At 43.0% G+C, this 26,367-nt stretch overlaps 2 protein-coding genes across 3 annotated transcripts in view; one reads left to right on the forward strand and one right to left on the reverse strand.

The window, feature by feature from the left end:
- On the forward strand, positions 1-26,250 carry LOC142660958 (uncharacterized). Of its 2 annotated transcripts, XM_075838111.1 has the most exons (3): positions 1-109; positions 4,558-4,655; positions 24,290-26,250. In XM_075838111.1, exons 2-3 carry the CDS (start codon positions 4,589-4,591, stop codon positions 26,164-26,166), a joined length of 1,944 nt encoding a protein of 647 aa, XP_075694226.1. In that variant the 5' UTR covers positions 1-109; positions 4,558-4,588; the 3' UTR covers positions 26,167-26,250. The 2 variants fall into 2 exon arrangements, with proteins under 2 accessions (XP_075694226.1, XP_075694309.1); XM_075838194.1 differs by lacking the exons at positions 1-109; positions 4,558-4,655 and adding an exon at positions 11,335-11,406.
- The window catches only part of LOC142664069 (uncharacterized), a 286,823-nt gene that overhangs the window by 58,813 nt on the left and 201,643 nt on the right, over positions 1-26,367 (reverse strand). The window lies entirely within an intron of this gene.

Below are 26,367 nucleotides of genomic sequence, written 5' to 3' on the forward strand. Positions count from 1 at the left end.
CAGGATGTCGCTGTCTATTTCTCCATGGAGGAGTGGGAGTATCTAGAAGGACACAAGGATCTCTACGCGGATGTCATGATGGAGAACTACCGGCCGGACACCTCACAAGGTGAGAAGAGACAGATATATATATGTTTTTCTCCTAATGAGACAATTGTCATCCACCTCATGGGGGGTTTTGTCTTCCTCTGGATCAACACGGTGGGATTATAGGTTGGACTTGTGTCTTTTTTCATCCTTATTAACTATGTAACTGTAAGGGCTGGGGTAATGGTGGGGTTCACTGGCTAGTGTCACCCACCATTACTACCTCCTTTATATCAGGGTCACTAGGGTTATGTCTAGCTCCCCTACCTTGCATCCCAATACACATAACAACTTAATATCACAAGCAGAAAAAATGGGACATAGATCACATCAAAACCACAAAAAAGGCCATACTTACTAGGTAGGTGGGTGGGTGAAAACCCGTTCCCAGCAGGACGCAGACAGATCAAAAAATGCTGCAGAAGGAGGTACATTAAATAGTGATAGGCACTCCCACTAGTCTTGAGGGGAGTGGCGAACTAAGTGCTCAAAGGTGTGCGATAAATGAGTGTCAGTGTTAGTGTAGTGCTAGGGTGTGAATGGATGGTAAAAAATAAATGTGTATGTATGAAAGTGTCAGAACTGTGTGATAATGTAATACAAATAAATAACAAATAAATGTGATGAATAGCGGTCAGTGCTGTGAATAGTACATGGGGTGTCAGTACTATGTGTAATACGACTTGACGACCAGCACATTATCCCTCCACGTATTACACATAGTACTGACACCCCATGTACTATTCACAGCACTGACCCCCATTCATCACATTTATTTGTTGTTTATTTTTATTACATTATCACACAGTTCTGACACTTTCATACACGGACCTTTAGCGTGCGCAAAACGGACACGTCCGTGTGAATAAGGCCTAATAAATACGCTGGCTTCATTGCTTAACGCCCAGTTCAAGTTTCAGGGTATGTTCATACGCTTAACAAGAAACGGCTGTAAATACGGAGCTGTACTCAAGGGAAAACAACCTCTGATTTTCAGCCGTTTTTTTTAGGCAACTTGTGTTTTTTGCAGAGTTTTTTGCAGCGTTTTTTTACGGCCGTTTTTGGATCTGTTTTTCTATTGAGTCAATGAAAAACCGCTCCAAAAACGGCTCAAGAAGTGACATGCACTTCTTTATACAAGGCTTTTTTAAAAACGGCCACGATAAAAACCACCCGTGGGAACGGAATGCCGTTTTTCCCATTGAAATCAATGGGCAGCTGTTTGGAGACGTTCAGCCCCCGCATTATTAGCCGTTTTTTGGGCCGTTTACATCCCGAAAAACGGCTGAAAATAGGGCGTGTGAACATACACTAAGGGGTAAAAGTTCATTGTGGGAGTGTTTTACAATGTTTGTTTTGAGCTGTTTCATTTTATTTTAGATTTAGGTCTTAACCTATAATTGCACAAATGTATAACTGCCATTTATAGAGACATTTAACTGCATTATTTTATAAAATGTCCTGGTATAAAGATATATTATTACCATGCCTCTGTTAGAAGTTTTGTTGTGTTACTGGTTGCCCTTGGATCCGACCATAACCCATTCCTCTGGCTATGGTCGGGAAAAGACACATCCCGACCATGGTATGGCTTTGTGGTCGCTTTCAATGTACTCATGAACGCGCTTTATTTAGTTTGTACTCAGGAACTTCCGATTATTCCCGATTGCTTGGTGTGACTACAATCCTGTAGCTGCTACTGCTCATGTACAGCAGTAGCGCTGTCCAAATCCCCGCCTGCACACGGGAACTGGCAACTGTTCCTGAGTGCTTCTGCTAAACTTGCATTTCCGCAAGACTGTATGCACCCGGGAACCGGCGACTGTTAAATTCCTATTCTTTGAAAGCCGACTACAAATTTATCTGAGTACCAGCACAGGAGCGCCCCAGAAAGGAGTTTCTTTTATACACCTTGTTATTTCTGCTACTGTAATACGCTGCAGACTTTCCGCAATATAATCCATTGCAGAAAATCAGCAGCTAATCTGCACGTTGTGCACATACCCTTAAAGTGATACGTCAGATTTTAGAAACGGTTCTCTCAAGTCAAAACTGGCTGCGGCAGTAATTAGTTAAAGCCAAAAATGGTTCTGTCCTTAAAGGGAATGTGAAATGTTTTTTGTTTTTTTTCAGTTAAACAATTAGTGTTTGAGTGATTACACAATGTTTTAATTTTTTCACAAGTCAGGAAATATTATTTAGATTCTAATTTATAACATTTCCATGTGCTGGACACTAGAGGGAGCAGTTTCCAAAATTGCAGCATGGTCACTGTGGTAAAGCAACCTCATTGATTTATGCTGCAAATTTGGGGTGGACACACTCTCTCTAGTGTCCTCACACAATCCCCCCTCCCTTCTTCTCGCTAGTGCCATGAGAAGGAGGGGTTTTAATCTTCAAACCTCCTACACTGTGTGCCGCCATTTTCTGAGCGACTGCACAGTGTAGGAGGATTAGATACAGGGCTCAGCAGACAGTAGAACACGAACATAATACACACATCACATACACGAACATAAATTACCTGCTTCTGCCGCCTCCGCTCCTATTCCTTGCGCCTTCGCTTCCTTCAACATATGACCGGAAGCCGCGGCCGGAAGTCGTCATCTTATTGTTCGGCAGTGGCTTCCGGTCCACATGAAAATGGCGCCGGATTTCGCTCTGCGAACGAGCTTCGTTTTGGTCTGTGTGGGAGCGGCGCATTCACCGTTCCCATACAGACGGCGTACGCTTCAGAGAATGGAACGGCTCCCGTTCGCATTCTCTGTGGGGTTGTATGGGCCGTATTCCATCTCTGTATGTGTCGTTAATCGACACATACAGAGATGAAAAAAAAATGGCAGCCCCCATAGAGACGTAAAAGTAAAAACACAGTAAAAAGTAGAACATGAGAACACAAATAAAATTTATGTTAATATCATATTAAAAGCAATCTAATAATAATAAAAAAAAATAAAATAAATACTGACATCTTCCCTTTAAAGGGAATGTGTTGCCAGCAAAACATTTTTTATTTTTTTTTTATTAAACATTTAGTGTGTAGGTGATTAAACATTGTTCAAATTTTTTTTATTTTTTTCACGAATCAGGAAATATTATAAATTAGATTCTAATTTATAATATTTCCCATTGCTGGTCACTAGATGGATCTATTCCCAAAATTGCAGCATTGCATGTGGTAAAGCAACCACATTGCTTTTTGCTGCAAAATTGGGAAAAAATCCCTCGCTCTAGTGAGCTCTGAGAATCCCCCCCCTCCTTTATCCTGGCTAGTGCCGGGATAAACGAGGGGTTTGAACGGTCTAACCTCCTACACTGTGTGTCGCCATTTTTTGAGCTAACACACAGTGTAGTAGGTTTACATACAGTAGTAAACACACACAAACACGAACATACATAGAAATCTCTTACCTGCTCCTGCCGCCGCGGCTCCCTCCGGCCCGTCCGCTCCGTCTGCTGCCGCTGGTCCAAGTGCACAAGTCCGGAAGCCGCGACCGGAAGTAGTAATCTTACTGTCCAGCCGCGACTTCCGGGCCACAGGAAAATGGCGCCGGACGGCGCGCATTTCAAATTGGACTGTGTGGGAGCGGCGCATGCGCAGTTCCCACACAGATGGCGTACACAGAAGTGGATGGGACGGGACCCGTTCGCAGTCCCTATGGGACTGTGGCTGTCGTATTCCATGTCTGTATGTGTCGTTAATCGACACATACAGAAATGGAAAAAAAAATGGCAGCCCCCATAGGGAAGAAAAAGTGTAAAAATAAGAAAAAGTAAAACACAAACACACAAATATAAACGTTTTTAATAAAGCACTAACATCTTTAACATATTAAAAAAAAATTGTGATGACACTGACACTGTTCCTTTAAGGACTATGTACACCTTATTATAGGCAAAAATAAATTTTATTACAAATTTAGTTCAGGTGATTACTTTTTTTAATTTATTTCATTTTATAGTTTTTATGATACAGCCGTTATGTCTCCTCCATACACAGAAGGTGGATCATTCACTATAAGCCAAATCCATAAGTGAAGTGACCTGACGACTCGGCTGAGAGCGGGTCCTGTGTATCCATGTTCTTCACCTTAGATGTGATGGTAATTATTATGATTCTGTGTGTTAGAGACACAGGACCCGCTCTCAGTCGAGTCGTCCGTTCACTTCACTTCCGGATTCGACTCATAGTGAATGATCCAGCTTTTGTGTATAGAGGAGACATAACCGCTGCATCGTAGAAACTGGAATAAAAAAACGTTTTTACTAAAAGTCAATTTAAAAAGACGTGTATAATCACCTAAAAGCAATATAAATATTACAAGGTGCAGGAACATCAGCCCAGGTAGTGAGGACCTCAACATTGTAATTCCGACTCTGATCAGTAAACCTAGAAGTGTAGAGAGAAGTGTCTGATATATAGACAGATATACAGTAGTCATGTATTCAGTCACTGTGTGTTTCCTACAGATGGATCCAGTAGGAGAAATCCACCAGAGAGATGTCCCAGTCCTCTGTATTCCCAGGACTGCCCAGAGGAAAATCACAATGTCCCAGAGAATCATCAGGTAGATGAAGCTGAGCCCTATACCATATCTATATAGGGGGGCGTGGAGGTTTTTGGTCCTGCGGTCATAGATGTGGTCATAGATTTTGGTGGTTTCTTATGTTGATCTGTTAGATTCTTCGCACTCTCTGCTGTATTATACTGAATAGTTACATATGTGAAATCAGGGGGAAGATCTGACTAATATTAAAGTGGAGGATGTAGAAGAAGATTGGTTGAGGGGCGATCAACTGTGTAAGAGTGAAGTGGAGGAGGAAATTCCAGAAGGTGTTACCAGAGGTCAGTAATAATGAATTCAGAAAGTGAATTGGGAGGTTTCTTAAGGAGGACCTGTCAAGGTTTATACCTCTTATTCCTGGCGTCCTTCCGATTGCAGCGCTAAAAGATTATTTAAAAAAAGTGTTTAATACAGTTACATAAAGTTTTCAGCGATCGCTGTTCCTGGCCGTTAGTCCCAGGTGTCAGCAGTAATACACAGCTGATACCCACAGCGTATGGAGTAGGCTCAGCACGTGGGCCCGCTCCATAATTGGAGCAGGTGAAGGTTCTCTTTAAGGGTTTAAGTGTGTTTTCCTTTTATTTATTTTTTAGTCTCCCTAGGCTGCCATGACAACCATTGGTGCTCCCCCCTCTTTCTAACAGCTTAGATGCTGTGGTCGCTATTGACCACGGCATCTAAGGGGTTAAGCGAGCGGGATCGGAGTCCTCTCCGATCCCGTTTATTGCCATGAAGTGCAGAGTACAGGCACCACACATATAGATAGGTATATTTGGGGTGCTGCAAAAAATGCAAGTGTGGGTTGTAACATACAACTAACACATGCAGCTTTTGGAGTGGGCACAGCCTGTGAAGCCACTCTATACTATCCCTTCTGACTTTCGTCATACATATACAGCAGATGTGGGGAAGAGGTTAACATTGCCTGTGAATTTTATGACCTCATTTGATACGACTATAAAGTTCCTCACTGGCACAAATAAAAATGTTAAACTAGCTGCCCCATTACAGTATAATACCCCCACAGCTGCACCATACAGTATAATTCCCCATAGCTGCACCATACAGTATATTGTCCCTATAGCTGCCCCCATACAGTATAACGCCCCCTTAGTGGCATTCCCCAAATAGTGCCACAGTGCCCATGTAGATAGTGCCACACAAAGTGCCCATGTAGGTAGCGCCACAATGTCCCTGTACATAGTGCCAATGTAGATAATGCCAGACCCTCCTTGAAGATACGCCATCCTCCTTGAAGATAGCGCTACCCCTCCTGTAGACAGCGCCATTGGGGCTCCCTCTAGGAGTGGAATACCCAGCCAGAGCATCGACCAAGCTGTGGCCGGGGATTTCACGTCAGGGGCTCCCTGTAGGAGTGGATTTCCCAGCCATAGCGCCAGCAACAGTCTGGCCAGGGATTCCGGTCCTGCAGGGAGCCCCTGATGTCTCTACAGTGATGTCACGGTCTCCCTCTGGGAGCGGAATTCCCGGCCAGAGCGTCGGGGATTCCACTTCTTGTGGCAGTGAATTGGAGGAGTATCACGGCACCCCGGTTGGAAATCACTGCAGTAAACAGTAGAGAACATGCACATACTTCGTGTTTAATATGGGAATGCCAACAATACATATAAAGTTATTTTTATCAATGTGAAATGCTACCCCTAAAAAAACTAATCACACAAAAAACAAGACCTTTATATATCTACGTAGTCTTAGGGTGTATACAAACATTGTGGTTGAAACCGCACCAAAAAACATAAAATACTTTTAAAAAACCGCATCTGTTTTTACTGCGATTTTCTGCGGTTTTCTATGCGGTTGCAGTTTCACCTGTAAAAATCACAACCGTATCAAAAACCTTTTTCATGTTCACCTCGACCGCAACATCTGAAAACACCCTTAAAAGTTAAATATAACATCAGAATATGACATATTCTTCATACCATGTTTGTAGATACAACAACCAATGTCAAGAAGGAGTTAACAAATGTTTAAAGAGGCTCTGTCACCAGATTTTGCAACCCCTATCTGCTATTGCAGCAGATAGGCGCTGCAATGTAGATTACAGTAACGTTTTTATTTTTAAAAAACGAGCATTTTTGGCCAAGTTATGACCATTTTTGTATTTATGCAAATGAGGCTTGCAAAAGTACAACTGGGCGTGTTGAAAAGTACAAGTACAACTGGGCGTGTATTGTGTGCGTACATCGGGGCGTGTTTACTACTTTTACTAGCTGGGCGTTCTGATGAGAAGTATCATCCACTTCTCTTCAGAATGCCCAGCTTCTGGCAGTGCAGATCTGTGACGTCACTCACAGGTCCTGCATCGTGTCGGCCACATCGGCACCAGAGGCTACAGTTGATTCTGCAGCAGCATCAGCGTTTGCAGGTAAATCGATGTAGCTACTTACCTGCAAACGCCGATGCTGCTGCAGAATCATCTGTAGCCTCTGGTGCCGATGTGTCCTCGCTCGTCTGACACGATGCAGGACCTGGGGCAGGAAGTGAGTGAAGTCACAGCGTGATCTCTCGAGAACACGGCTGTGTCTGCACTACCAGAAGCTGGGCGTTCTGAAGAGAAGTGGATGATACTTCTCGTCAGAAAGCCCAGCTAGTAAAAGTAGTAAACACGCCCCGATGTACGCACATAATACACGCCCAGTTGTACTTTTACTTTTCAACACGCCCAGTTGTATTTTTGCAAGCCTCATTTGCATAAATCCAAAAATGGTCATAACTTGGCCAAAAATGCTCGTTTTAAAAAAAATAAAAACGTTACTGTAATCTACATTGCAGCACCTATCTGCTGCAATAGCAGATAGGGGTTGCAAAATCTGGTGACAGAGCCTCTTTAACTGTATGAGCAGCAAGGTGTTGCCACATTTTGTCGTACAGTTATGGCAAGCTGATGGCGTGGGCTCAGAAGCTGACCCGCGCTATCAGCCGTGGGTGTCAGCTGTATATTACAGCCAACACCCTGCTGTAACGGCAGGGACCAGAGCTAGTTCCGATTCCTGCCAATAACTCCTTAGATGCTATGGTCAATAGCAACCGCAGTATTTAATTGGTTTGCAGCCCATCGGCAGAGTTGCTATGGCAACTAACGGCCTACAATAACCTCCAGGTCTGCCCTATATGGAAGGCCATGCCAGAGATGGAGCCTAATAGGTTGCTATCCGTGTAAAACTAACCATGTTAATGCATTTCACTACATAGGTACTGCAATGTATTAGAATAGCTTTTTAAAAAAACAGGTCTTCAAGTCCCCTAGTGGGACTAAAAACAAAAGTCCCGCAAAAAACTCCCCTCATACAGCTCCTCAAACGGAAAAATTAAAACATTTTGGTTCTCCGAACATGGCGAAACCAAAAATACATGCTTTTTACAGAAAACTTATTTTATTGTGCGTAAAGTTGTATATAACTATATAAATTTTCTTTCGCCGGAATCGTACTGACCCGCAGACTAAGGTTAACATGCCATTTATAACGCACGGTGATCGCCTTGCCTTACAGAAAATAATTAATAGATTAAAAAGGGATCAAAAAAGTCACGTACCCAAAAATGGTACCAATAAAGACTAGAGCTCGTCCTGCAAAACATAAGCCCTCTCAGCTCCGTCGACGGAAAAGCAAAAAAGTTTTGGGTCTTAGAATTTGACGACCCAGAAATATCATTTTATTGAAAAAAATATGTATTATGTAAAAGTAGTAAAACATATAAAAAATATATAAATTTGGTCTAGCCATAATCGTACTGACCCGCAGAATAAAGTTATCGTATAATTTATACAGAACAGTGAACGCCGCATTAAAAAAAAGGAATTGCTATTTTTTGATTAACATCCATGACCGCGGACCGTCAGGTTTACTCACCCCCTGACGGCCGGAGCCATGGTCCTGTGAGCGCTGGCCCGCATCTCCTCCTCAGGAGACTCCAGCGCTCACTTCTGCTTTGCTATGCTGTGTCCCGTAGGGTACGCCCGCAGGCACGTGCCCGGTCTTAAAGGGCTAGCGCGTGCACCAGAATCCGTTGTTAATTAGCCCATGATCCTGGACTATAAGAAGGGCCCTTCTCCTTTCGGCCTGGCCTGAGCTTTGTTGTCATTACCTACGTTCGTCTATGCAAATGGTCCCTTAAGTGTCTTCCAGTTCCCATTCCTGCTTCCTGTAACCTGTATCCCGTGTTATCCTGGTCCAAGTGCCATGCAGTATTGGAGTGGTGCTGCGCTGAGTCTACGCCTGCTCCGCTACACCAAGCCAGGTGCCTGCCTGCTGTCAAAGTCCCGTCTGAGCCTGTCCAGCTACTGTCTAAAGTTACCACAGCTACACCTATTGAACTATTGACTTTGTCCTGTTGGCCAACTGCCATACCGTCAAGGTGGTATGGCCCAGTGGGTCCACGTACCCTACGTGACAAACACAGATGTCAAGCAGTTCTCAGAAACCATGGTTATGCCACGAAATATTAGTTCAGTAAAGTGAAATCTGAAACATTCACTATTCACTTCAATGGGAGAAAAGGCTGCAATACCTGTGAATCACAGCTAAATGCATGTCGAAGATTCATAGTGAGCAAGAAGAAATGATGGGGAATTGGCGCTTCCGCTGACCGGCAGGGGTCCCGATAGTCGGACCCCGACCCATCAATTTTGATTGGCTGGAAAATCCCTTTAGGTATTACCTGCATACTATTACTGAACACAACACACTATTATAAGACCAATATTATGGATAATAATACAATATAAGGTCCAAATAATACTGCCACACCATAACCACATAGTGACTGAATAATACCGACATACTGTTACTGAATAAAAACATTTATACAAAGATCAATATTGCCACCATGTAGTGACCATATAGTGGTAAATTCAAGTAATACACAGGAGTTCTGCATTAGATATAAGTGATTACAGCACATTTATATCCAGTGACTCACAGTTGATGTTTTCTCTGATTAGTCGTTCACTTTACTTTTTTTCCTCCTTCTGGCCTAGACCACTGTATAGTGCCACACAGCACCCCCTCCCTTGTATATAGTGCCACACAGCCCCCTTCCCTTGTATATAGTGCCACACAGTCCCCGTCCCCATCCCCCCAAAAAAAAAAATTGGACTGTGTTCCCACGACTGACAGAGCTCTGCACAGCCTCCGGGCGTGACGCTTTGCGCAGGCCAGCATGATGCAGTGACATCATCACGCCAGACTGCGCAGGGAGTCTTCGCAGCGCGTTATAGGCTACAGGCCTTACGTGGCCTGCAGCCTTTAGTATTCAATTTTATCTGTGTCCTGGGGACACAAGTATAATTGAGTGTGGCTGTCGCTAGCACCGGGACACCCTCCGGTGTTAGTGACTCCACCTGGCATGAGTGGGCCTTGCCGCCCAGCCCATAAATGTTATGTGCAGGGTGGCACGGGCCCCCACATGCCTCGGGCACCGTAGCAGCCGCTGTGGCTGCTATAGTGGCCAGGGGGCCCTGGGCAATTGCCCAGTTTGCCGGCCCTGCCTACAATGGGCACATGCATCAGAACTGGAGCATGGAGCAATAGCAGTTGACCTGGTCTGATGACTCACATCAGGCCGGGTGCGTGTGCATCACTTACCTAGAAAAGAGAAAGCACCAGGATGTATTTCACCGAAAATGATCCCTAAAATATATACGACTCGTCCAGCAAACAACAAGGCTTCAAATAACTATGTACGATATCCAGAGTGATCGGAAGAAAGCAGGAATAGAATAGGCGCTGTCACCGTTGTGTGAATAAGTATAAAAAGATTCATTAGGAACGCACAATGCATTTCAAGGTCGATCTGAGCTCTTCCTCGGTTATTGTACCTGAGGCTAGATGCCTGCAGGGTGGAGCATCGGTCGCAGACCTTACTTGAATTCACAAACAAATTTTATCCTGGTGTTGCGCCTTTTTCACAACTGATTCTGGGGAGCATTACTGTGTAGCAATAAAAATAAAAAGTTATGGCTGATGTAATATGAGGAGGCAAAAACAAAAAAAATGGTCTTGGTCCTTATGGCCAAAAATGGCTCGGTGCTTAAGGGGCTAATAAGCAGGTAACGCCTTGGCATTTTTTGGTCTAGCAGGGCACTCTTAAAATAGATGTGCCCTCCCGTTTTCAAGTGTGTACGTTGAATATTATAGCGGCGTATAAAGCCGTCTTTCCCCTGCGCCGCAATTGGATCTCGTTTGCCCATCGGCCATATTAGGCCTACACACTACCAAGTGCTAGGACCCAAGCACGGTTGGTGAGGACCCAAATGCTATAATTTACGCTCCAAAAATAAACATGTAATTTCAGGTGTTGAGAGAAGTGTCTGATATATGGACAGATATACAGTAGTTATGTATTCAGTCACTGTGTTTACTACAGATTGATCCAGTAGGAGAAATCCACCAGAGAGATGTCCCAGTCCTCTGTATTCCCAGGACTCTCCAGAGGAAAATCAAAATGTCCCGGAGAATCCTCTAGATGAAGCTGAGCCCTATACCAGATCTATATAGGGGGAGGGGGGTGGATCTTTTTGGTCCTGTGGTCATAGATTTTGGTGGCTTCTTATATTTATCTGTTCGATTCTGCGCACTCTGCTTTATTGTACTGAATTGTTACATATGTGAAATTTGGGAAGATCTGACTAATATTAAAGCGGAGGATGAAGCAGAAGAAGAGTGGGTGAGGGGCGATCAACCGTGTAAGAGTGAAGTGGAGGAGGAAATTCCAGGAGGTGTTACCACAGGTAAGTAATAATGTAAAAATATTTAGCTGAAGGTGGGATGTTTGATAGAATAATGGCAGGGTTTGGCACTACAGGAAATAAAGCCTCCACTATCTGATTAATTTGTCTCATCTTCCACCATTCTCCATTTCCCCATGGTGCGCTTCTTTACAGGAAGTATAGGGGTGTTACAGGGACTGCTAGTTTGGTAAATAACACCTCTCTTCTCCAGATTTATAACTGGGGCTATGCTCTCCTCTGCTTCTTTGTATAGAGGATATTGTTTAATCTAAGGAAGGATGGTGCCTAGTTTTAATTTTGTCTGTACAGGTCCCATAAAGTTTATAAGGCCTACAATGCGAGCTCGTGCCGGTTTCTCCCTCCTCTGAGACGCCGGCACACTATACTGCCTCGGCTTCTGCCAGGAAAATCAACCCCATCCAATCCCAACGCACCCTGGACTATAAGAAGGACTCTGCCCTCTTCCGCCTTGCCTGAGCATTGTTGTGTCTTCCCATGTTCGTTTAGCAAATGGTCCCTTCGTTGTATTCTGTATTCCCGTATCCAGTAATTGTGTTTTGTTCCAGTGCAAAAGTCTAGTGTCGGAGTCGTGTTTACCATCTGTACCTTGTCTGTGCTGGCCCATGGGCCTGGACGACTACACTTCTGTGCCAAGTGTCATCTGTGCCAAGTCTACCAAATCTCCTGTCCAGGAACTCTTGTCTTAAGACTTTCACTGACTTTTTGTTTGACCAGCTGCTACTTTGCCACGGTGGAGCGGCCTAGTGAGTCTACATACCTCACGATCTCGCTGGTCAGCCCAAGTCTGCGGTCCAATTGTTGCAAGTAGACATGTGTGAACTCTGAGCACGACAAGATTAGCTTCTACTCGCTGTTAACAACATAGGTGCACGTTTGGATTCTCCACCCGTGCCTGCTCCTCTTACTTCATTAATCAGTGTAAGATCCACTTCAAATTACAGGCTCATCTCTTCCTCTCTGAGGCCAAGATTGCTTTTATGATTTCTCTTCTCTCTAACAAGGCCCTGGCATGGGCGGAACCCATTTTGGAACGAGAGGGCCCGGAATCCTCTAATTTACCATTCTTTCTAGAGACATTCCACACTGTGTTTTGAGGAACCGGGTCGAACATTATCTACAGCGGCCTCAAACAAGGGGAATCTAATGTAGGGGAGTCTTCTATTCTCTTCCGTACGTTGGCAGCGGAGCTAGCCTGGAGTAATGAGGCACTAGTGGCAACCTTCTGGCAGGGTCTAGCCGCACGTATAAAGGTTGAACTAGCAGCCCGTGATCTTCCCTCCACTTTGGATGCCCTGATACTTCTCGCAACCCGGATCGACATGATGAACCAAGAGCACATTTTGGAAGTACGCCGAGAGAAGAGATCTTATCTATTGGCACCAAAGTTTCAAATACCTCTTCTGCCTATTTCTTTTGTACCCCCGGAGGAGCCCTTGCAGGTAGACAGACTCAGGCTGACCGACCAAGAATGGCAACGCAGATGATGAACTGGGTTGTGCCTATACTGTGGTCACAAGGGCCATTTCGTGCGTCAATTCCCTCAGAAGCCGGGAAACTCAAGCGCATAGGGTTGATTGAAGAGACAACGCTAAGTGAATCTAACTGTACAACTAAATTCTCTCCCAGACTTTCTATTCCTGTGTCTATTGTCACAGGAGAAGGATCACACTGTGCCTGCCTACTTGGATTCTGGAGCGGCTGAAAATTGTATCCAGCAGGACTTGGTAGACCGTCTCCACTTGGCCACTGTTCCTCTGTAGAAGCCTCTGGCAGTCGCTTCCGTGGATGTACAACCTCCGTCGGATCCTATCCTGTCTATCAGCAAACCTCTGAGACTACAGATAGGAGTCCTCCATTATGAGTCAATAACTTTCTATGTCCTAACCAAAGCTATTAACCCCCCCCCCCTTTCCTTGCTGGGATTGCCATGGCTTCGCCAGCATGCTCCAGTCCCCTATTGGAATTCCGGAGAGGTCCTTCAGTGGGGACCCCAGATGCCTTCACCGCTGTCGGCCTCAGGTTTGACCTGTCATCATTCCTCTTGTCTCAATATCTCTCTGGACTACCTCCAAAATATGCTGGTTACACAGATGTTTTTAGCAAAAAAGAGGCAGAGATCCTTCCTCATCGTCCTTATGACTGTCCTATCGAGCTGCTTCCTGAAGCCTCTCCCCCCTCGTGGACGGGTTTAACCTCTCCTTGCCGGAAACCCAGGACATGCCGGAGCTTGACTCTTCTTTGTGGAGAAAAGGATGGATCACTTCGACCATGCATTGACTACTGTGGGTTAAACCAAATTACAATCAAAAGCAAGTACCCCTTGCCGCTTATCTCTGAGCTCTTTAACAGGATTCGTGGAGCTAAGTTGTTCACTAAGCTGGATCTACGTGGGGCCTATAACCTGATCCGTATCCCAAGGTTGACTATTTGAAAACCGCATTTAAAACCCGAGACTCTCACTACGAGTTTCTCGTAATGCCCTTTGGCCTTTGTAATGCTCCAATTGTGTTCCAAGAACTTGTAAATGACATCTTTCATGATCTTCTGTATGTCTGTGTGGTGGTATATCTGGAAGACATCTTGATCTACTCACCTGATCTGATGACACACCGGAAACATGCACGCCAAGACTTGTTGCGATTTAATGTGGAATAACCTATACGCGAAACTCGAAGTGTGTTTTTGAATAAAAATCCTTGCCCTTCCTGGGGTATATTATTTCTGATCGTGGCCTTCACCATTTCTGGATCCATTTGAAGTCCGTCTTGGAATGGCCACGTCCTCAAGGTCTCCGAACTATACAAAAATTCCTCGGATTCGCTAAATTCTATGGTCCGTTCATCCCAAATTTCTCGTCTTTTACTGCCCTCATCTCTGACCTTATCAAGAAGGGAGTGAACGCCAAGGACTGGACCCCAGAGGCAGTCGGCATTCTTCAACTGCAAGAGTGCCTTCACTGCCTCTGTTCATCATCATCATTCAGTTTTTCTTGGAGGTTGATGCCTCATTCATTGGTGCTTGAGCACTCCTGTTTCAAAAGAATACCACGGGTAAGGCAGTATCATGCAGATTTTTCTCCCCTAGTGCAACTACTCCATCGGGGACAGAGAATTGCTCGCTGTCAAGTTGGCCTTGGAAGAGTGGAGACACCTGCTGGAGGGGGCTACTCATCCCATCATCATCTACACAGATCACAAGAATCTTACATATTTCCAGTTCGCACAGCGACTAAATCCTCGTCAAGCCAGATGGTCGCTGTTCTTTGCTAGATTTAAATTCCTTCTTCACTTCCGCCCTGCGAACAAAAACATTTAGGCCGATGCCCTGTCCCGCTCATTAGAGACTGATGACTCTGAAGAAAGTCCTCAACACATCATTGATCCCTCTAGGATTATTACCGTGAACCCTCTACATCAGGGACATTCCTCCGGGAAAAATGTTTATCCATTCTGCTGACCGGAAAAGATTTCCCTGCTGGGGGCATAATTCCAAAATGGCTGGTCATTCTGGTGTAAGACTCGGGACTTTATTGCTCATCACTAGCGGCCCCAGCTACCCAAAGATGTCGTGAACTATGCTTCTTCCTGTACGAACTGTGCCCAAAACAAGGCTACCCATTCTAAGCCTACAGGCCTGCTCCTACCTCTGCCAGTTCCTGATACCCCCTGGCAACATATCATTATGGACTTTGTTACTGACATTCATCCTTCTGCTAGATGTACAACTGTCTGGATGGTGGTGGATCCCTTCTCCAAGAAGGCACATTTTGTCCCTTTAACTGGTTGGTCTTCAATCTACTCCTCATCTGGCAAGTTTTTTTTATCCAACATATCTTTCGTCTGCACGGCCTCCCCCCTCCATATTGTGTCGGATTGAGGTGTACGGTTCACATCTAAGTTCTGGAGAGCCCTGCATGGACTTTTGGATGTGAAATTAGACTTTTCTTCTGCTTATCACCCACAGTCCAACGGCCAAATTGAGGGGATCAACCAGGTACTTGAAAACTACCTTTTGTCTTTTTATTTCAGCTCAACAAGACAATTGGGTACAGCTTCTGCCATGGGCCGAATTCTCTTACAACAATCATACTAGTGAGCGTGCTGCTTCTTCTCTGTTCTTCATTGTGTACAGTCAACATCCACGTGTTCCTCTTCCTGTGCCAGCTACGTCTCAAGTGCCTGCAGCCAATTTTTCATTCAGAAGTTTCCTTCACATCTGGCTACAAACTAAGTCTGTGATCCCTCAGGCAGTTGATCGCACGAAGAGATATGCAGATAGGAAAAGGAAAATGTTTAATATTTATACAATAAAGTCCTGAGATTTCTTCATGAAGTTCTCGATCATACCTATTTTTTTGCTACTTTAAGAGCTGTAGGGTAGATAGGACACAGATGTAGTTCAGTATCCAGTTTCATCACTATACATTGGCCTGCTCCTGATCTAACCTCACATTCGAGATCATTATCAGTACAAGATATTGTCATATTCAGGTTTTTTCAGCAAATCTCTTCCTAAAAGATTGATAGGGGTATGTGGGGCAAACATTATTGGTTGGGTCACAGTAGTGGAACCCAATGTAACCCGTACAGGTTAGGTGAAAGGTGTAGTTAATAATTCCCCAGAGAAGACTTGAGTTTCAATAGTTTGGGCTGACAAAGACCATTGGGGCATCTTTGCCTATACAGATAAATGTTGCTCCCGTATCAATAAGATATCTAACTGGTTTACCTTCCACTAGTAACGTACCCATGGGTTCCTGTCTGGATGAACTAGTGGAAGTTACTACTGAAAACTCAAATCCTCTCTGGGCATCCGTAAAAATGTTGTTAATAAACTCTCCTCATTAGATTCTGGCTACAAGTCTGCTGAGGGGGAGCCCGGAAAGTTTTTGGACCGTATCTAGCAAAGTGGCCCATTCTGCCGCAGTTCCAATGCTGTGCTCTAGGTGGACCTGTCATCCCTCCCCCCCCCCCCCCCCCATGGGACCTCTACACCATCCCCTTGTAGGCAATTAACCTCTTTTGATTCCTTCAATATTGTGGTTCCATAAGGTGGGGTATATGTGGTGTATTTCTTGTAAGATTATTATTGGTGAAGTTATTGTTAGTTTGTGGGGATGTCACAACAGCAGCTTCCACAATAGGCAGCTGTGTCATCTGTTTTTGCTTGTTTTTCTGTCCTCCACTTCCTCGAACTGTCTCCAGAAAAGTACTATATGGGCCTACATTTCTGTCCATGGTTTGCTTTCCAATGCAGCTATTTGATTTAACTTTTGCTGCAATTATACAGGCAAAACCCTTTAGTAGTAATTTGGTAAAATAAAACATGCCCACTTCCTGTCTCATCCCATTCCTGTCCTACCTCCTCTCTCCATTTTTTTTTTTCTGTTTTTTCTCAATGTATACAATAGGTTCTTCCTCATTACCCATAGAACTAGCTGTACTCTTCCCCAAATCTCTCCTATCTGGATACATCTGTCTCAGTGCTGTCCAAATTATGTTTCGATAGGGATTTAACAAAGCCCTATCGTATGCATCTTCTCTAGTTGTTACCTGATCATGTCCAAATGATGATTAAATATCTGATTAGTCTTTTCCCCTGTGATATCAGATAGCACAGCTTTAACGTCCCCAAGTTCTAGCGTTTGACCTGAGGTTTTCTGTTCAAAATCCTAGATCCATTACTAGCCCCTGCTGAAAGGGAAGGTAAGCTTCGCTTCAGATTTTCTTTATTTGTATTTTGCCAGGGCCTATATTTAGTCCCCTTTCTCCCTGCTCTCAACACAGGGTAGAAACCAGCAATCAATTTTATTTTGATATTTTTCCCATATTCTCATTCATTCCTTTATATACTGATAATCCCATTCTGGGTCACCCCATAGTCCAAAAGTGCAATCTTTAACTGCCTGTATGTTCGTATGTTCATAAGACCCTTTCCTAGGCCAGGTATGTGGGAATTGTGTTAATTTTCCAGTCCACTCAGCAAGATTATCACAGAAAGGTTTGCAATAATAATCTCCCTCTTTCTCTGCAATTATCTGTCTGGGAGTCTGATTACTTGCAGCTACTATATACTAACTGGTTAACTCCCCCCCCCCCTGCCTCCTCTTACTGCTCAAGCTCCCTTTCACCCCCCCCCCCTGCCTTGATGTAGTAGGTTCAGGGAGGTCAAAAGGAGAAAGATATGGGAAGGAGATAAAACGTTTCAATAATTTTGAAATCCGTTTAACTGTAGACCCTTTTGGACTTGTGCAAGGAACAACTGTTTTATCCCCTTTTTTTTCTCTTATTCCTTTTTTAACTAGCCTAGGTAATGATGGTGCAACTCAAGGTCAAAAACACTTCCTGAGAGTGGTATTCGAATTTACCCATACTAACCCCTCCCTAATGAACTGTGGTGACCAATGGAAAAAACAGTGCGCACAGACTTTAGCAAAGCAAGTTGTCTGTAAGTTTGCGCAGGCCTGCACTGATAAGATTTTCCCAATGGTCACGCTGCTATCAAGAAGAGTTTCTGTGATCTCGTCTGGGTCACCAAGAAATGTAGAATACCACAAGAGACATGGTCTTCAAGAAATACCGGGAGCATTGCCACATCTAGTAGTTTAGATTAAATGCGCTCAGAGAGGGAGCGCCCCTCTACTTTATATACATTTACACTTCGGGATGTACATCAAATCCTTACCCCGATTCGGTGTCTAACATCAATACCTTTATCCTATTGGAGACGTATTTGAAACAAAAAGAAAGAAAAGGAGTCGTATACTATTTTGATTTTAAATGCCACAGGCATAGAAAAGTACAAACTTTATTGGACAATACAAAATAAAAAAATTTAAAATCGAGAATTCAAATCCGACAACTGTATATGGGTTGCACATAGGACAGGAAAGCACATAGATACCAAAAAGTAAGCTCTAAAAGAAGGCTAAGTAGCCATATCTAAAGTAGCTAACAAATGGCCGTGTTCTATGTCAACAAGGGATATGCAGAGTTACATCACATAGTAAAACGTAACACAGAGTATGTACCGTGATAATATCTGTGGAGGAGAAGGTAAGTTGGAACACTGCTTTATAGTACTCTAACACTCACGTCAAAAGGGCGCCAGGAATTATACTTGGCGTCTCTAAACCTCAGAAGGGACTGAAGGTCCCATAGTACAGGGTGGGCCATTTATATGGATACACCTAAATAAAATGGGAATGGTTGGTGATATTAACTTCCTGTTTGTGGCACATTAGTATATGGGAGGGTGGAAACTTTTCAAGCTGGGTGTTGGCCATGGTGGCCATTTTGAAGTCGGCCATTTTGTATCCAACTTTAGTTTTTTCAATGGGAAGAGGGTCATGTAACACATCAAACTTATCGAGAATTTCACAAGAAAAACAATGGTGTGCTTGGTTTTAACGTTAATTTATTCTTTCATGAGTTATTTACAATCTTCTCTTTGTTTACAGCCATTGACATGTCGCAGAGGTTAACACATGAGGAGCGGATAGAAATTGTGTTTATGTCTGGTGAACGCAGTACCCGGGTCATTGCAGCAGATTTCAATGCAAGACGCCCTACGAGACCACCCATCTCCCATGCTACAGTTTGCAAACTGCTTGCCAGGTTTCGTGAAACTGGTTCAGTGTTAGATTTGCCCAAATGTGGACGCATGAAAACTGTCACTAATGAAGAAGCATCAGTGGCTGTCCTAGCTTCATTCAGCAAGAGCCCACAGCGTAGCACTCGCCGCATGTCACTGGAGAGTGGCATCAGTCGAACATCCCTTCGGCGGATATTAGCTACTCACAAATGGCACCCTTACAAACTCCAGCTGCTGCAGCATCTCAACGAGGATGACCCAGATCGGCGCACTGAATTTGCAGAATGGGCAAAACAAAATTGGAACAGGACCCTCAGTTTACACAGAACATTTTGTTCAGTGATGAGGCAAACTTTTATGTGAATGGTGAAGTTAACAAACAAAACCACCGCTATTGGTCTGACACTAAACCACATTGGATAGATCCCTCCAAGACTGTTGTAACACAAAAATTGATGGTATGGTGTGGTATATGGGGTACAAAGATAGTGGGGCCATTATTCATCAATGGAAACCTCAAGGCCACGGGATATCTGAAATTGCTACATGATGATGTGTTTCCCTCTTTATTCACTGAAGCTGGCACGTTCCCTGAGTTTTTCCAGCAAGATGGTGCACCACCACATTATGGGTGTCAGGCCCGAGCATTCCTAGATGAACAGTTTCCTGGAAAGTGGATTGGTCGTCGTGGGCCAGTTGAATGGCCCCCTAGGTCTCCCGATCTGACCCCCTTAGACTTTTATCTTTGGGGTCATCTGAAGGCAATTGTCTATGCTGTGAAGATACGAGATGTGCAGCAACTGAAACTACGGATACTGGAAGCCTGTGCTAGCATTTCTTCTGCGGTGTTGCTATCAGTGTGTGAAGAGTGGGAGAAGAGGGTTGCATTGACAATCCAACACAATGGGCAGCACTTTGAACACATTTTATAAGTGGTCAGAAACGTGGAAATAACTCATGAAAGAATACAGTAACGTTAAAACAAAGCACACCATTGTTTTTCTTGTGAAATTCTCGATAAGTTTGATCTGTCACATGACCCTCTTCCCATTGAAAAAACTAAAGTTGGATACAAAATGGCTGACTTCAAAATGGCCACCATGGTCAACACCCAGCTTGAAAAGTTTCCACCCTCCCATATACGAATGTGCCACAAACAGGAAGTTAATATCACCAACCATTCCCATTTTATTTAGGTGTATCCATATAAATGGCCCACCCTGTATAACTATAATATAGGTTTGTGAAAGAAAGTGAATGAGTAACTAACCCATGTCGCTCCATAGGTCCAGTGGCTCCAAGATAAGGGGAAACCCCGACGCGCGTTTTGCGTGGATGGCTTTATCAAGGGGCAGTTTTTTTGGGACACATAGTTGCATGCATAGCTCGAGTGTAAAGGATCTGCCAGGCACAGCTTCGGGGTTAACTCCCTTAATTAATCAGTCAGCACCTGAATCTACATCCCTGAGACTGACTCCAGCTTCCACCACTCAGGCTGGCAGGCTTAGGAGTGGGAGAGCCTATCGCAGCCTGGCCAGACTCAGCTAGCTCCCGCCCTCTGTCTATTTATACCTGCATTTCCTGTTCCTCCTTGCTTGTTATTCTTTTTCGTTTGGTTTCCTGGCCCAGCTACAGCTCCTTCTATTTTGTTCCTGCTCCATACAGACCCTGGCTTACTGACTACTCTTCTGCTCTTCGTTTGGTACCTCGCACACTCCTGGCTTGACTCGGCTCGTTCACCACTCTGGTTGCTCACGGTGTTGCCGTGGGCAACTGCCCCTTTCCCTTGCTTAGTATTCCCTTGTATGTTTGTCGTGTTTGTCGTGCACTTACTGAGTGCAGGGACCGCCGCCCAGTTGTACCCCGTCGCCTAGGGCGGGTCGTTGCAAGTAGGCAGGGACAGAGTGGCGGGTAGATTAGGGCTCACTTGTCCGTTCTCTAGTGGTCTTCTCATGATCCATATATGGTTCACATTAGTCTCCGTAAAACAAACCCCTGTGCCCTTTCCGAATTCGAACGAATCATTCTTATTGGAGTAGTCTACCCCCTATCTTGGAATGTGGCTGATTGCCTATGTAACCTGAAAATGTAATACTTCACATAACAGGCGGCTAAAATCTAATTTTCCCCTTCACCGCCGTAGACTAAATAGCTCTTTTGGAACATATCTTCTTTAAATGGACGTTAACTTTTCAAACAACTTATGCTAATTTAATAGTATACCTGATATATATCAACTTTGTAATTTACTTAAAGTTAAAATTTAGCTGTTTTATCCATGCAAATTGTGTTCGTGACACTAGGTGAGAGACACACAGACACTTTTGCTTGTATAAGTCATAGGAGAGGATAGGGGGAGCAGGAGCACAAAGACACAGATGCTGTTGCCTATAGAAGTCCTTGAAGAGTAGATTGGGAGTAGAGAGAGGAGACATAACTATTACCATCAACCTATATGTCACCCCAGTGCAGGATTTTCCACTGCACTTCTTACTGCTGTATGATATGCTCCATGCTGCTGCAGCTTCTAAAGATGTGCTACACAGAGATAGTAGACCAGGCTGGTTCTCTGCTCTGTGTGTGCAATGTGTAGAAGAGATATTTGCAGTTAGGCTCCACCCAATATCTCATGGAAAACCTGAGAATTGGAGAGAGAGCCTGCAGAGGGAAAACTACTAATAGAATGCCATATACAAATCATATAATGGCCAGAAATAGTTGTATTCTTCCTGTACACACATATGACAGATTATTCAGAGAAGTCGTCTAAAAATTTGGTACGCTTTAAGGGTCTTTAAGAAGTTTTAAAAGTGAGTTTAAAGAGTCTCTGTCTCCACATTATAAGTGCCCTCTCTCCTATATAAGGAGATTGTCGCTATAATGTAGCTGACGGTGATGCTTTTTATTTAGAAAAGCGATCTATTTTAAACCACTTTATTAGCGATTTTTAGCTTTATGCTAATGAGTTTCTTAATGCCCAAGTGGGCGTGTTTTTACTTTCGACCAAGTGGGCGTTGGACAGAGGAGTGTATGACGCTGACCAATCAGCGTCATGCACTCCTCTCCATTCATTTACACAGCAGCATCGCGTTTTTACTAGAACACGATGTGCAGCCACATACACAGATATTAATGTTAATCAAGTGTCCTGATAATGAATATACATGACCTCCAGCCTGAGCGTTATGTGTTTTCAGAATCCTGACACTTCTGAATCTTTTCTGTGAGATTTTCAGCAAGGGAAACGAAATCTCGTTTACATCGTAATCTCGCGAGATTACGCGTGGCTTGCTGGAATCTCACAGAAAAGATTCAGAAGTGTCAGGTTTCTGAATACACATGACGTCCAGGCTGGAGGTCATGTATATTCATTATCAGGACACTTGATTAACGTCTGTGTATGTGGCTGCACATCGTGTTCTAGTAAGCACGCGATGCTGCTGTGTAAATGAATAGAGAGGAGTGTATGACGCTGACTGGTCACTGATTGGTCAGCGTCATACGCTCCTCTGTACAACGCCCACTTGGTCGAAAGTGAAACACACCCACTTGGGCATTAAGAAGCTCATTAGCATAAATCTAAGAATCGCTAATAAAGTGGTTTAAAATAGATAGTGATGCTTTTTATTTAGAAAACTGTCACCTACATTATAGCGCCCATCTCCTTATATAGGACATAGGGCACTTATAATGTGGTGACAGAGCCTCTTTAAAGATGTTGTTTTTTTTTTTTATTGTATTAAAAAAAACATCCATGATTATTAGGAAGCACCTATTTTAACCAGTTACTAACTGCCCATAGACTATAAACATCCTGTTGGCCCTCACCTATCTCTGTAGGGACGTTTTCAAATGTGCAGCAGAGTTTTCCCCTATACGCCTCTCCCACTCCCTCAGAGTTAAATATATCACTTCTTTTTTTACACAAGATCGAAGCCCTTTATGTCCTGAGATAAACATGACCAAATAAATATAGGTTGGCAAAGGAATAGAACAACAACTTGCTATTAAATTGGCACATGGCTAAAACTTGAATGGGGCCACTTCATTAGGTCCACCTTATTAGTACTTGAAAGGACCCTCTTTCCCCTTAGAACAGCCTGAATTCTTAGTGGAATGATATAACCATGTGCTGGAAACCTTTATTAGAGATTCTGATTAATAACCTCACTCTGTCTATTCCACTACATCCTAAAGATATTCTATAAAAAAAAGATCCGGTGACTATGCAGCCATTAGAATATACAGATCCCATTGTCATGTCTGTGAATTCAACCTGAGATGTGTACTTGATCTTATGACACATTATCTTTTTAAATGAGAAAAAACAATGTGGGGTCCACCCATTTTTCATAACCAGCCAGCTACAATATAGCAGCAGCAGGCTAGCACTACTAGGATGGGAAGACCCACTGTTTTAGGGCTTTCCCAGCCTAATCACACCAGCCTGCGGCCGCCCCAGTGCCCGACCATCACTAAAGATCGGATACTGGATCATACCCAGCTCTTCCCGCCACCCGTGATGGTGGTGGGTGCGGTGTAATAATGGGGGTTAATGCTAGCCTTTTCACTGGCTAACATTAAACCCCACCTTAGTTATGGATGCTGCCAATAAGCCAGCAGCCATTACTAAGGCGGTAGTAATAGTTTTAAACAAATACAAGGACATAGAAAAAATATTTTTGTGAAATAAAAAAACACAATCGTCGTTAATAATTTTATTGAAAATAAAAAAACGCTGTCATTAAAGTAGTCCTAGAATCCAAAGTAGTCCAACCACCGAACCTGTAACAAAACACACACACCCAAAAAAAATTAGTAACACATAAGTAAAGCAATTATTATCTTACCTTTCCCATGTCCAGCGCTGGAGACGCAATGTCAGTCAGCTGGGCCCTATAGCAAAGCCTATCATATGTGATAAAGTCTGCTGATACAATGCATCCAATTCTATCCAGTGGTGTAGCTATAGGGGCCTTTGCTATCTCCGATATGTATGCAAAAATATATATCTTTTTTTGGGTGGGAGGGGTAAACATATGTCTCTGGGCTTATGTTCTACAGATCATAAGGCCGAAATAACACTCGTTTTTGACCTGAAGCCAGGAATGGACTCAAAATGCATGGCTTAAACTTCTTGCAACTTAATCCACTTATAACTTTGGCTCAAAACACTGCATCTGTGTGTCCTGCCTAATATGAATGTTATAAAATTGTCAACTTTTCTGTTTTGAAACAAAATCCCATAATTTGTTTTTAATCCTAACAGAAAATCCCAGTAAGAACTGGGATAAAGTAGAAGATGAAGATATCATGCAGCAGTCTTCAGAAGAAAACGTCATCACCCTTAATGTACAGCCTGGGCTTCGGAGTACAGATCTATCATTCAATTCCCACAATCATGAGAAACCTTCTACTGACAAATCACAGATTGTTACCACCGGTACAGCTGAGAAAGGGGGTAAAAGGTTTCAATGTGGTGAACAGTTCACAAAAATGTTACGTCTTTTTACAAACCGAAGAGTTCACACAGGGGAGAAGTCGTATTCATGTTCAGAATGTGGAAAATGTTTTTCGAAAAACTCACGTCTTGTTATACATGAGAGAATTCATACAGGAGAGAAACCATATTCATGTTCAGAATGTGGGAAATGTTTTAGAGATAAATCAAGTCTTGTTAAACATGAGATAATTCACACAGGAGAGAAGCCATATTCATGTTCAGAATGTGGGAATTGTTTTAAAGTTAAATCAAGTCTTGTTATTCATCAGAGAATTCACACAGGAGAGAAGCCATATTTATGTTCAGAATGTGGGAAATGTTTTACAGATAAATCAAGTCTTGTTAAACATGAGAGGATTCACACAGGAGAGAAGCCATATTTATGTTCAGAATGTGGAAAATGTTTTTCGAAAAACTCACATCTTGTTAGACATGAGAGAATTCATACAGGAGAGAAACCATATTCATGTTCAGAATGTGGGAATTGTTTTAAAGTTAAATCAAGTCTTGTTGTTCATGAGAGAATTCACACAGGAGAGAAGCCATATTCATGTTCAGAATGTGGGAAATGTTTTACAGATAAATCAAGTCTTGTTATACATGAGATAATTCACACAGGAGAGAAGCCATATTTATGTTCAGAATGTGGAAAATGTTTTACAGATAAATCAAGTCTTGTTAGACATGAGAGAATTCACACAGGAGAGAAACCATATTCATGTTCAGAATGTGGGAATTGTTTTAAAGTTAAATCAAGTCTTGTAATACATAAGAGAATTCACACAGGAGAGAAGCCATATTCATGTTCAGAATGTGGGAAATGTTTTACAGATAAATCAAGTCTTGTTAAACATGAGATAATTCACACAGGAGAGAAGCCATATTTTTGTTCAGATTGTGGAAAATGTTTTTCGAAAAACTCACATCTTGTTAGACATGAGAGAATTCACACAGGAGAGAAACCATATTCATGTTCAGAATGTGGGAATTGTTTTAAAGTTAAATCAAGTCTTGTTATACATGAGAGAATTCACACAGGAGAGAAGCCATATTCATGTTCAGAATGTGGGAAATGTTTTTCAGATAAATCAACTCTTGTTAGACATGAGATAATTCACACAGGAGAGAAACCGTATTCATGTTCAGAATGTGGGAAATGTTTTACAGATAAATCAAGTCTTGTTAAACATGTGAGAAGTCACACGGGAGAGAAGCCATATTCATGTCCAGAATGTGGGAAATGTTTTACAGATAAATCAAGTCTTGTTAGACATAAGATAATTCACTCAGGAGAGAAACCGTACTCCTGTTCAGAATGTGGGAAATGTTTCATCACTAAACATAAACTTAGTGTTCATCAGAAAAGTCACACAGGGGAGAAGCCATATTCATGTTCAGAATGTGGGAAATGGTTTACAGAAAAATCAAGTCTTGTTAAACATGTGAGAAGTCACACAGGAGAGAAGCCATATTCATGTTCAGAATGTGGGAAATGTTTTACAGATAAATCAAGTCTTGTTAGACATGTGAGAAGTCATTTAGGAGAGAAACCGTACTCCTGTTCAGAATGTGGGAAATGTTTCATCACTAAACATAAACTTAGTGTTCATCAGAGAAGTCACATAGGAGAGAAGCCATATTAATGTTCTACTACTAAAGGCAAACTTAGGGCTTATCAGAAAATCCACACAGGAGAGAAGCTATTTTGATGTTCTATATGTGGAAGATGTTTTACAAAGAAATCAAATTTTGGAACATAGAGAAGAAGCCATATTCTCATTTAGAATGTGGGAGTTGCTATAAGAGCAAAAAAATATATATTTTAAACATATCAGGTTATTCAC

The sequence above is a fragment of the Rhinoderma darwinii genome, chromosome 1 (genome assembly GCF_050947455.1).
Source record: "Rhinoderma darwinii isolate aRhiDar2 chromosome 1, aRhiDar2.hap1, whole genome shotgun sequence".
NCBI lineage: Eukaryota > Metazoa > Chordata > Amphibia > Anura > Rhinodermatidae > Rhinoderma > Rhinoderma darwinii.